Below are 12,720 nucleotides of genomic sequence, written 5' to 3' on the forward strand. Positions count from 1 at the left end.
CGTGAAAATATATCAAAAAACTACTTAAAATTATATTTAATTTCATAAAACATTATATAATATAATACAGTCATTGGAACAATATTGAATATTTTAGTATTCGGGATGGGAAAAAAAAGAAGTGGATGACATATATTCCAACCAAAAACAATTGAGCGACGTGGTTGCAGATTATTTTTTTGTTTGTCCAACCAACCTATTTGCCAACATCGTATCAAGTCGTGGAGCTCGGGTGTACTACTATTTCTTCACTCACGTAAGTACCTAGTTTTGAATTTTATTAATCAAAAAAAAAAAAATTATCTATTTTTTATATGTATTGATAGGAACCGGTTAGCATATTATATATATATATATATATATATATATATATATATATTTGTGGTCAGGGATAGAAGTATCTTATAGAATTGTGTATTCTGGCATTTGCTGATTGTAATAAATCCAAATAATATTATTATTAAATGCTTATAATAGTGTATATATATATAGGCCACCTAAGTATAGGAAAATTCATATCTAAATTCAGTAGAGAGGGTATGAATAAGTATTTAAAATGTTTAGCAATTTTACTACTATAATAATCGTTTATAAAATCTATTTTATTTTATATACAACCTTTATTGTATGATGTTTCTTTAAGGTATATAAAGATAAAAAAATAAATGAATCATGAATTGAATATCTATTCAATTTTAAACTTTTTATGCAAATGAAAAACATTTTTAAATGTATACTCTTGGTAGACGTTTAAGCCATAAGCCGTTGGGTTAATATTTTAGCCTTTTATTCACTCCTGCTTCAACATATACTGTGATTCAGTTTTATGAATTACCTATGTAATATATTATAACTGTAGCAGCCAATCGATTGTACATCAGATTATGCAAATTAGTGATTTTTTGATCACGCTTTGTTGCGATTTGTTTTACCGACTTAGTGTAGGTACCTAAACCTAATAAAAATTGTATGTACATGTCTATCGACCGAGTTCGCATGAATAATTTAAGATAATAAAACTCGTTGAAACATTGCAGAGAACAGACTCACACTTGTGGGGTGAATGGATGGGCGTGTTGCACGGTGACGAGATGCAATACGTGTTCGGCCATCCGTTGAACATGTCGATGCCATATAACGCCAGGGAAAGAGACTTGAGCATACGAATCATGGAGGCGTTCACCAGATTTTCGTTGACCGGGTAACATTTTTGCTATAATATTACATTGTATTAGACGTAGATATAAAACGGCGTACGTAATTAAACACCTACTCTTATTATTATATTACCTATATATAATCATAATAATTGCCACTACAAATACACATTTAACCAGAAAAGTCAGGTATGAGAGCTGATGTCTTATCGGAATACAGAGTTTAAGTATTATACAATGGTAACCTGTACAACTTTCGGTGAAACTTTAATAGTTGCTCCCCAAGACCACTTCTTTTTTGTATCAATGATTTTTTGCACGTCTTCATTTTTTATTATCACTGAAATTTATGCAATTTTATTTTTGTTATCGACTGCTGTTAACAAACATACAAAAAAAAATAATAATAATAATAAATAAATCCTTAAAAAGGACTAGACGCATCGCTAACATGCAAGAATATTACACATTATCTACAGTCTACACACAATGAATAGCCATACATAATATAATTGACGGTGGTCACGCGGGCTGCTGTTTTAAAAAGGGGTGATTATGTACTGTGTTACCTGCAGAACGATTGGCCGATAAGTGAAACTATTTAACTGAATACTGATAAATCAATCCAGACTATCTATGTAATTACTTCCGAGCGTACTTTTCAAATTTGGTTGTAGGTACTCGTACAGTTTTACAGTGAACATGCTTAATATATAATGGATATACCTATATTATGTATAATCTATTAATCTATATGCATATAGATTATATGTATGGATACGTCGTATATGCGTTCATGCGGATTTTAACCAAATAATAAGTTTCTACATATTTTTTAAAATTACGAATTTTGATATGTAGAACATACTGAACTCTATTTTTATTTTTTTACTTATTTGACTTATTTTTAACTTTTTCAAACGTTTTACTGTTACTATACTAGATGAATACATTTTTTATAGATACATCGATATACATGCACAAAAACTAAAAACTATATAATAACCTTTAAGTAACATGAATAATTCTTGTTCTGCAAAACTTAATGGTTAACAATAATATTATTACCATCTTCCGAGTTGATGAAGCTGGTATTAAGGTACTTATTACTTTCTGCAATGCACACTCTAAATATATATAAAACCTATTTCACTGGGGACATTATCTAAAAACTATTATACAACAATGTACATTATAAAAACTTGAAAAATAGTTAAGTGTTATAAAATAGTTAAAAATATATTTGCTGATATATATCTTGTAAGACTATAAATGAAATAGATTTTTAGAGCATTGCCACAGGAGATGATTAATTTCGCTGGTATTTGGAAATATAGCTAAAACCAATCATAATATTACATATACTGCTAGTCATACGTTGTATAAGTAATAACTTCCAATAAAATATATTTTATCGGTTTATATTAAAATAGTACAAATAAAGATTTTCATGATATGTATCTAACATAATAAAATATATAAAATATATATTGGTTACCAGCTGTATAATATACTTAGATTCGAGTCTTCGATCGTAAATTGTTAATTCACATTTCATATCATTATATGAGTTAAATAAGTGAAATTAACTAAAGAGTTAAATATTAAATCGTTTCGTCCTCAATCTAAATTTTCTTTTTTGACGATGAATCAAAATTATTTATTTAATGACATTATAAATTATAATGTTGCTGTTTTTAATTTAAAAAATAATTAATATTCAATAGTGTATCTCTTACCTATATACGTATGTACGTTGTACGTACATAATACATAATATAGTGCATAGACGCAGAAATAATATTTTCTATTTGTACATTTTTGCATTGTATTCTATGTTTATAAAACGTTATTTATGTGTATACTAACCATACAATCTAGTATCTACATTAATTAAATATGTTTTGATTAATGATTGGCCTTTGTTTACTGTATGCTTCTATATTACAGTCGACACTCAACTAGATATATTCTATCTTTCTGTATAATATACACAATATATATAATATATATATATATATATATATATAATATTATATAGGTATGCTTTTCTTCTTCTTGATAGTTATCAGTCTATTAGACTATACTGACTGACATATTATCCGCAATATCTCCCTATCGCTAACCAAGCCTCACTAAACTGTGTCTGGTTAGACAAACGTATCTATAGTACATATTTTATAATAATATTGTATTATCTTTTCCACAATATTATGTATATTTCATACACACGATATAAAATTTACCATACAATGCTAAAATAATTACTACAAATACATATATATATATAATATATATTATATTATATTTATATACTTCATATTGTACTAAATATCTATGCTGCTATACTGCTATTGTATATTTGTATGCTTATACATAATATGTATTTATATAATGTATTATACAAAGAAAATATTATTTATGTATGTATCAGTATTCAGGTTATTGCAGAATATAGTATTAGGTACTAAGTGAAAACAGTGTGATCACGATTTAAGATAACACTAAATATTTCGGCTGGATAATCTGGATTGATTCTGGGTATTTTTTTTTTTTTTTTTTACTGCGTAGAGAACTTATTAATACTTTCCATTTCAAAAAAAAAAAAAAAAATAAATCACTAACTTATTTCCTTACATGTATAAAAATTAAAAGAATCAATACAAATCATACCAAATCCACGGAGGTTTGGCAAATAAATAAATACATAATACGAATATTAATCAAGAAAATCATTGTATTTTCATAACAATTCATTTGAATAATAATTTGCATTATTTCTACAGAAATATAAAGTTCTATGTTACTCCGTGTAATTTTTGTGATTAAAAAAAAGGGGGTAAAATTCTAAAAAAAAATTATTGTATCATTTCAAATTTAGTACAAAAATAATTTTAATTATCAGTCCTGTATAGTTGTATGCATAAAAGAAACACGAATCAAAATCATTTTTTTCATTCAAAATATTTAGTACAACCTTGGATCATAATCACATTCTTTTACATTAATAAATAACAGCAATGCAAAATTTATTACGAGTATGTATTATTTTATCTAATATTGAATATTCATTAATCTTTCAGAACACCTGTATCAGATGACATAGAATGGCCACTATATAATGAATCAAAGCCGATTTATCATGTATGGAATGCTGCTGAAATGCACGTAGGTTATGGACCTAGAGCAGCTGAATGCCAGTTTTGGAACGGATTTTTCCCGAAAATCGGTAAGACTATATCAATAATTGATTTATTTGTTTTGAATAGAAAAAAAATATATATAATTACTAAAAATATTTTATGTAAACAAATTATTGATCAGTATAAATTACTATAAATACTAATAACTGATATTCATAATAATTTCTACGTATTAGTGATAAAATAGCTACTTTTATAATTAAGATTAATGACTTGTTTTTAATTTTTTTTAGTAAACATTATCAATTTAAATAAAAATGCAAGCTAAATAATACGTTAAATATGATAATACTGAATTATATGAATCTGACACTATATTAATTAATTATTTAAATTTGCAAGTATATTTAATAGAATAAATTTGCAAGAACTTTTTAAGAATTCTTTTGAAGTCTATTCTGCTAATTTTACTTAAACCATATTATACAAGTTAAATTTTTTCAGTCGTTTCAAATTATATCTAAAACAACTTGTTTTATTTGAATCTTAAACTTGAGTTATTATTCTTATAAATTATTTTTTTTTTTCTAATTCATTTAGATACATGCAAATAATGGGTAATGTTATTAAAATATATTTTAGAATTTTAACGGAAGAATGTGTATACTTATTAATTTTACAACAATATATATATCTGTGTACACGTTTTATAGCAGAAAAAATGCTTTGATCTTGAATTTCGATAGTGGTTTGTGGTTGCAAATTGGATCTAATTGGTACTTTTGATCAAATTTGAAAATAAAAGGTAAAATGGAAACTTTTACACAGAGGCATTTTTCGGACAAAATCAATTATATTTTTAAGTTAAGACTTATAATTATTAATAAAATTGTGATATCATTCTAATTGTCGGTCGTTGAAATATCTACTTGATAGTTAATGAAATCGTAAAATATTGTGTTAATATTTAAGAGTACTAAAGCAATGTATTATAATATTATGTATTTAATATTTGTTTAGCCCAAGCCTTAAAAGAAACTAGTAAAACTACTTGTGAAGATTATCCAGACTCCATGCCCACTACGAATGAAAATTGTACGCTTATGTCATCGTTTGCTACTATCAATCCTCAAATCTCTTTCACCGTAATATTTATCTTCGTTCTACCGGCACATGGATTGTTCTAAAGAAAAACAACAACTTAAACATACTAAAGTAAACCAAAAAAATAAATAAATAAAAATAAAATGAGAAGTTTAATAACATTTAACGGCCAATAAGCGTGCTCGTGACTCGGGACGTCGACACCAGCACGGTATATGCTGTAAATCAAAATTTACATATCAGAAACACGCATATCATTAAATACGTAGACAAAATCTAAATGGAATCTGAAACGTGATACAAGTGTTAGAATCAACGAGAATTCTCGAGTGTTAATTAGAGTATATAATAATAATATAAATAATAATAATAATAATAATAATAATAATAATATAAATAATAAAATTAATATAATAATCATTATAATCATAAAAATACTACAAATAACGATATAAAAAGCTTGTTGTCCGTTTCAAATAAATGCGCAAAGGACATTGTTTTCTTAACTGGGAAACCCAAGTATATTACCGTATATTATATATACATATAAGATATAAAATTATAATATAGGTATATATAATGTCTTCTAGTAAAATTCTCCGTATAAATGTATTATATATAATATAGGTAGTAGTAGTGTAATAATGTATCACAGCACGTTCTTTAAACTCAAGTCCATTTCGTCCAATTACACTGGGATCACAATATCAACATGCAGACAATCTTAGCTCTTTAATATTGATAATTAAATCAAATATAAGTAAACTTTTTAATATAGCTCAATTACATTTATATGTACGTGTGTAAAACGGCTTGAGAAAATGAATCTTTTTGTACAATCTAGATAGTATTATAATATCGTATCTTTTAACGGATCTAAAGATAGATTATTTATGATGATCGTTTTTTTCATATTTTTATACCTAAGAAAAAAAAGAAAATGAGAGAAAATCAAGAACTTTTTAGAAATGCTGTTATAACAATCGAAATTTAACATTATCGTTTTATTTATCAAAATCTATAATAATATAATAATAAATCAAAAACTATTGCCAAACGAGTACAAAACCAACGCATTCGTGGGTCAACATTAAACGGCTTTACGGATATATGTTGTAAATCAGTTTTTAATTGATCAGACGATGTTAGGGATGAGCTATAGAGATTTCATTTTTTAACGATATCAACGTGATTCATTGAACGTAAAAACTCATTATTTCAGAAAATATTAACGTTTTTAAAAATATATATTTTAATTAACTTTAAGCCATTACAAAACATTTTCCAAAACAAATTATATTTTTTACTTTTCTTTATTGTTATAATTTTTAAATTTTATACTTTTTTAAACGACAACTTGCATTTTTATTTTTACATACTAAAGCAAAATATTAGTTCGAAGTATTTAGATCTCCAAACGAATAGTTTATTAACTATAAGTATTTTAAGTTTAGTTAATCAAAGTAATGGATCAATATTTTGCGGTTTACCCCTGAACCATTCCACTCCAAACATAAAAACTTTAAATATTTATAACTCGTTTAAAATTCGGTTTTTATACATCGAAGTACTCCCAAAATTATTCTACGATGGAATAAAGAATTAAAAATGCATGTTATCATTAAAAATTTTAAAAATGTCAACGATGAAAAATAGTTTTTTTTTTTTTAATGTTAATAGTTTTTGAAATAATAAATGTTATACGTTAATGAATCACTCGGTTAAAATATATAATTATTATATAAACTATTTTAATACTTTTTGAGAGAACGGCTCACTCGTCTGTTTCATTTATCTTATAAAATAAGTAAATATATATTATTTTTTTTTTTTTTTGTAGACAATTAAGATTTCATCGTCATTGGTTATTGTTATAACAAAAAATAAGCTTTCAGCTTTGTTCTTTGTAATATTATCATAAACATACCACACTTAATTATTTAATAACTCAACAGTATACAAGCAGTTATATTTACTAATACGATAAGAGGAGCAATTGTTAAATGCGTTACAATTTAGTGTCAACAAAATAATTTCTTTCTTTTATACCCATCAATACTTATTTAATAATCGTATATTATTGTTAAAGAAGGTTCGAGACTGTATGAATATTTATATCATAAATTGTATACAATTAATAATTATGTACTTAGTGGTTCTAAAAGTAACATACTAATGGTTAGTCGTCTTTTAATGCTTAAAAATAAATTATTTTTAAATAATAGGTATAACGCTCCTCTTTTCACGCTAATAGGTACTAACTTAATCATATCATATTCACTGAGGTAAAACTTAGTCGCAGAACTAATTAGTATATATTTTAGTATATTCATTTTTGCTCATGCAACATATTATACTGTCGTTGGTTAAACAAAACACGTTTAAACATAAAATATATTTTTAAAGAACGCGCATTATATTTAAAATTAAAATAAAAAAACTATATTGTTAAGAATAAAAAAAAAAAAAATTAAAACTTATGGTTACCTATCTAGAAAATAAGTTGAATGTTTAGCTTTAAGAGATAGATTTAAGTAAAGTTATATAATGATGCCTAAATATTTATTTATAAACAATATTGCTAAACTATTGCTGCGCTCTAAATGGCCTACTGTAATTTTACAAAAGAAAATATTTATATCTGCCTGTCAATTCCGTAACATATTAGCGTTTACATAAATATATATTTATATTTATATACTTTTTTTTATACATAGTGGACGGGCTAATTTTATAAATATTGATTTTCTTATGCAGACTGCACACCCACTTAGGCACTATCTTGTAGCCGATAGTTAAGGCAAAACAAATCGTACGTGTATTTTATGTCAATTAACCAGACTGCGATTTTAGACGAATAATATATTTAAAAAAAAAATCCAAAAAAAAATCTATAATAATATAAAATATAATAATAACGACATATCAATAATTTATTAATAAGCATAATATTATGATATAATTTTAACGCTTAGAAAATAGAATGATTATTTTTGTTTTGCCACCTTCCATAACTACATTATAATGTCGCTCTAACGTATATTATATTTAATGAAGAAAGAATCAGTATACATTACGGTATTTAAAATCCTAAATTATTCTTAAGGTTATTATACCTAAATAAATATGATATGAATAGGATCATTACATATTGCATTGTAATAAACCTTGTAACGTCACGTCGTTTTAAACTTAGACATATTTTTGTACACAATATTATACAATTATTGAATTTATTTATATAGTAGTTAACTGTATAAGATTTAGTTATTATAACTGTGACCGACTTCATATTGTACATGATATAGATAATAATAATTTAATACTGTACGTCTGTACGCAAAGACATAACATAATCATATCTGTTTATTGATTTTACGTTGTACAAATTACGTATTTTCAATATTCTTCTTAGTATTATTATTATTGTTAAAAATAGTGTTTAAAATTACTAGCAAAGTGCAAACACATCAAACCTAGAATATAATAATATATCCGTACCTAATCTTTATCGTATTACATATCATATACGTATACGTATAATATATATATATAATAACCGTAACATATCAAAAACTATTACGCATGCATATCGTCGTTAATTTGAAATTTGTAGAATTATTCGTATTAATATTATTGTTATGATTTGTCTAACAGTTTTCGTACGACAAACGCGTACCTTCTGTGTAGATGCTGATACATCGTATTAAAATACTATATTAAACGCGTATGTGCTAACCACAGCTGTACAATTATATGATACACAAACGGTCAACTCTTGGTAACTCGAAAACGTTGAACTGGGGAGGAATTGGACGGATTTAAATAATTTCAATTCCATCAGAAATATGAAAATAGGTGCAGGTATGGCAGACGACCCCATGATTCCGCCAATACAGCCGTACAGGTAGTTCTAAAATACCCATCGATCATATCGCCTATCAATTTTTTTATTATTGTAATCGTGGTAAACTTAGCTTTATTAATTAATTTTAAAATAAATTTGACTATATACTTTTCAAGATATTATGCTAATGGATTAATATAATAAATTTTCATTTCTGAGTACACATTGCAGGCAACTAAGAATATCAAACAAAGGTTTAAATTTTAAATATTGTAAAAATAATTTCTCTTAAAAAAGTGTACACAAATAGACATAGTTTAATAGTATATTTTTAATATACATGTATGTACTAGCATTAAAAATGTCTTATTAATTAACTACAAAAAAGAAATCGGGTAGGTACCTACTTATAGATCACATTTAATTATTAAAATATTAATATAATGATGAATTTAATTTTATAAAATATAAAATATAAATAATATAACATAACATATTTTCTAACAATAATAATGATATTTTTGAATAATTTTTAGTTTAAGTAATACACTTTTACCATTAAAATGTTTATACTTAGTGTGTTGGTCAACACTTCAACAGTCAGTCTAAAAAGATTTGTAATTTTTTCGATAAAGTTTAAAATTCAACAACTTAAGTTGCTTTAAGATTATTGGTACTGTACTAGCGGAATAAATCCTACCTTTTTTCGTAAAAAAAAACCCCACCAAAGATCGATAAAATTTCTCAGATGGAATACTTATAAATATTGGCACCTATTATTATATTATCAATATCATCATAATTATTGAAGATGAATTTAATATCCATGACGTATCTGCGAAAAGAATTTCGTACCATCGAAGTTTTTGTTACCAAGAGTCGATTGCAGCGTATTATTATACATTATTACCCACCTATGTGTATGTGTACGTGTATTAATTAAATGTGTCAATCTATAATAAATCTATTATAAATGTGTATGTATATTGTATGTGTATCAATAAAACTACATAAAAAACAATTATACGTGAATATAATTTATGTTGAACGTCAAAGTATTTTGTTATTATTCTTTCCCTTTAAACATAATGACTTTAATTAGCCGCAATGGCACAGAATAGATATATTAGCTAATTAATAATATATCTAAGGAAGGAATTATTATGTTTTCTATTTAGACATTAGACACTTTAATGTTAAAATGTTTGATAAGAACTGCTTTAAAGAACTGTTTATAATCATCGAATTTTTTGTTAGACACTAAAATAGTCTTAATTTGGTCTTGATTTTTATTTATGCTTACATATATAAAGCACTCAAACAATGGTTCCCAAAACTTTATCTACTCCCAAAGCTCTTTCTCAAGTAATACCATGACTAATCATAAAAAATAGATAAAAATTAATTAATTGAATTTATTATAATTTTTATATTTTATACATTTTTTTTTATTATTATTATTGATTATTAGAACTCATAATTTTTTTTTATTGACATTAAATTAACGAAATGGACAATCCTTTACATCACTGCACTTTTTTAAATTTGGCAATCAAACTAGACGCAAATGCTCCTTTTCTGTTCCACACTAATTTTTGTTCAATACATTTTTATTTTTTTTTTTTTACCTAAATGACTGCTGAATACTCAGCTTATATACAGATAAGATACATTTTAATTTTTATTAACAGATTTATTAAATACGTTGAGCGTATTTTAAGGGGATGTTCATCATTATTGTACATAAAGCATACAAATTTCAACGCAGCACCGGATCTAGGGGGGGGCAATCCGGGGCACGTGCCCCGGATTCTAGTCATAAAGGGGCGCAAATTTCTAATTATGTAATAAGTAAAAAAAAAAAAAGGTTATTGGTATAAAAGGGCGCCAATTTCATATTTTGCCCCGAGTTAAAAAAATGTTAGATCCGGCACTGTTTCAACGTACTAAATGTCTAAATACTATAGAATAGAAAAAATAATGAAATAATTAGATATTAAGTACAAACTAATACCTTCAAAAACAAGGTTTAATATGTTATACAAATAGGAAATAGGACATCTCATTATGAAGCGTTAATAATTGTTAACATATAGACAAAATTGTTTGCAGAGAATATCAAAATAACTAATAACTTTTAAGTATTAATTTTCATAAAATGATGTATAGATATTTCTAAAATATAATAAACAAATTTAATTTATTTTACTCATGCCAAGAAAGTAAGTTTATAGTCTTGATGGATTTATTCAGTTACTTCAGATATTTCGACTGTACGCTTACGTTTTTTTTTTTTGTTTTTATTTAAACTTTATATTTACAATTAGTTTCAACAAAGGTACAGTATAAAAGTTACTTACGAGAAGAAAGAGAAATTAACATACATCCTTTCATCTATTATTTAGTATATCTTTATTATTTTACAAAATATAATTAAGGTTGACGGAAGAAAGTAGGTGTTGTGGAGTGGAAATAACAGGAATTATAATTTTGTTAATTAGGAGTGTTAAAGCTAGTAGGAGAGGGTTTAGAATTGATTTTACTATTTGATGAATTTATTGATGATTTGAGATGACCGATAGTTATGTAAAAAAATATTTTCAATAACATTAATAGTTTTTAAAATAATGAGTTTTTCAAAATAAATCACCAGGTATATTTGAAATTACGTTGATTTGGAGATATATTTTCTGGGAAAAATATTTTGTTTGAAAATACCTATTTACTTAAAAACATATACGTTTGGAAATTGAACCACGTCAAATATTATTTTGAGATCGTAACCTAAGCTAGAGGTATTTATATTAACTAAATTAACTTCTGTGATGAATATATATATATTTATTTATAATTTAATATATATATTACTTTAATGTGAATCTGTATTTATTATATATTCTTTTTTTTTTTTTTGTTTATTAAATGTCTTATTCAATCTGTTACAAAAAGAACAATAAGAACAATTGAGGAAGTAATATAGTAAAAAAAATAAATAAATAAATAACAAGGTAAATATAACAGAGCGTAGAAGCCTCCCAGTGAAGGTAGGTACTACAAAAGTATTAAAATTTAGTTAGCCAGTAAGTTTCTACACCATTTGTACTTTAGTCGTTTGGGGAGATTTCCAGGGATAGTCAAGGAAGAGATGTCGTGTATGAGTGGATTTCTATGGTTTAGAAGACAGTTGTGGAATCTTTTATAGTGTGTTTTAGCCACGTCTGCAATAAAGGGTATGGAGAAGTCATGATGGAGTGTGTGATTGGAGACGTAATATGGTGCTTTAGTGATTTCCTATTCAACTGTTTTTATTCATTTAAATATTCTACTATATATATATAACACAGTTTTATTGGAGAATTAATAAAAAAAATGCATAAAGAAAAAATATAGATGGATATGAAAAATAATATAATGTTTTTAAATTATATTTTTATAATAGTATAGGTTTTATTATAAAGTATAATTCGTT

General features: G+C 25.3%; 1 protein-coding gene across 1 annotated transcript in view; it reads left to right on the forward strand.

Annotated features, from left to right (window-relative positions):
- The window catches only part of LOC112602735 (acetylcholinesterase-like), a 32,764-nt gene extending 26,077 nt beyond the window's left edge, over positions 1–6,687 (forward strand). The window contains exons 6-9 of the mRNA XM_025350977.1: positions 98–256; positions 1,038–1,201; positions 4,241–4,386; positions 5,321–6,687. Coding sequence (XP_025206762.1) covers positions 98–256; positions 1,038–1,201; positions 4,241–4,386; positions 5,321–5,487 — 636 coding nt within the window. The 3' untranslated portion in view covers positions 5,488–6,687. The remainder of the gene's footprint in view (positions 1–97; positions 257–1,037; positions 1,202–4,240; positions 4,387–5,320) is intronic.
- The last annotated feature ends 6,033 nt before the right edge of the window (positions 6,688–12,720 follow it).

Source organism: Melanaphis sacchari, unplaced genomic scaffold, assembly GCF_002803265.2.
Source record: "Melanaphis sacchari strain LSU unplaced genomic scaffold, SCAv2.0 Contig8_pilon_pilon, whole genome shotgun sequence".
Lineage (NCBI taxonomy): Eukaryota > Metazoa > Arthropoda > Insecta > Hemiptera > Aphididae > Melanaphis > Melanaphis sacchari.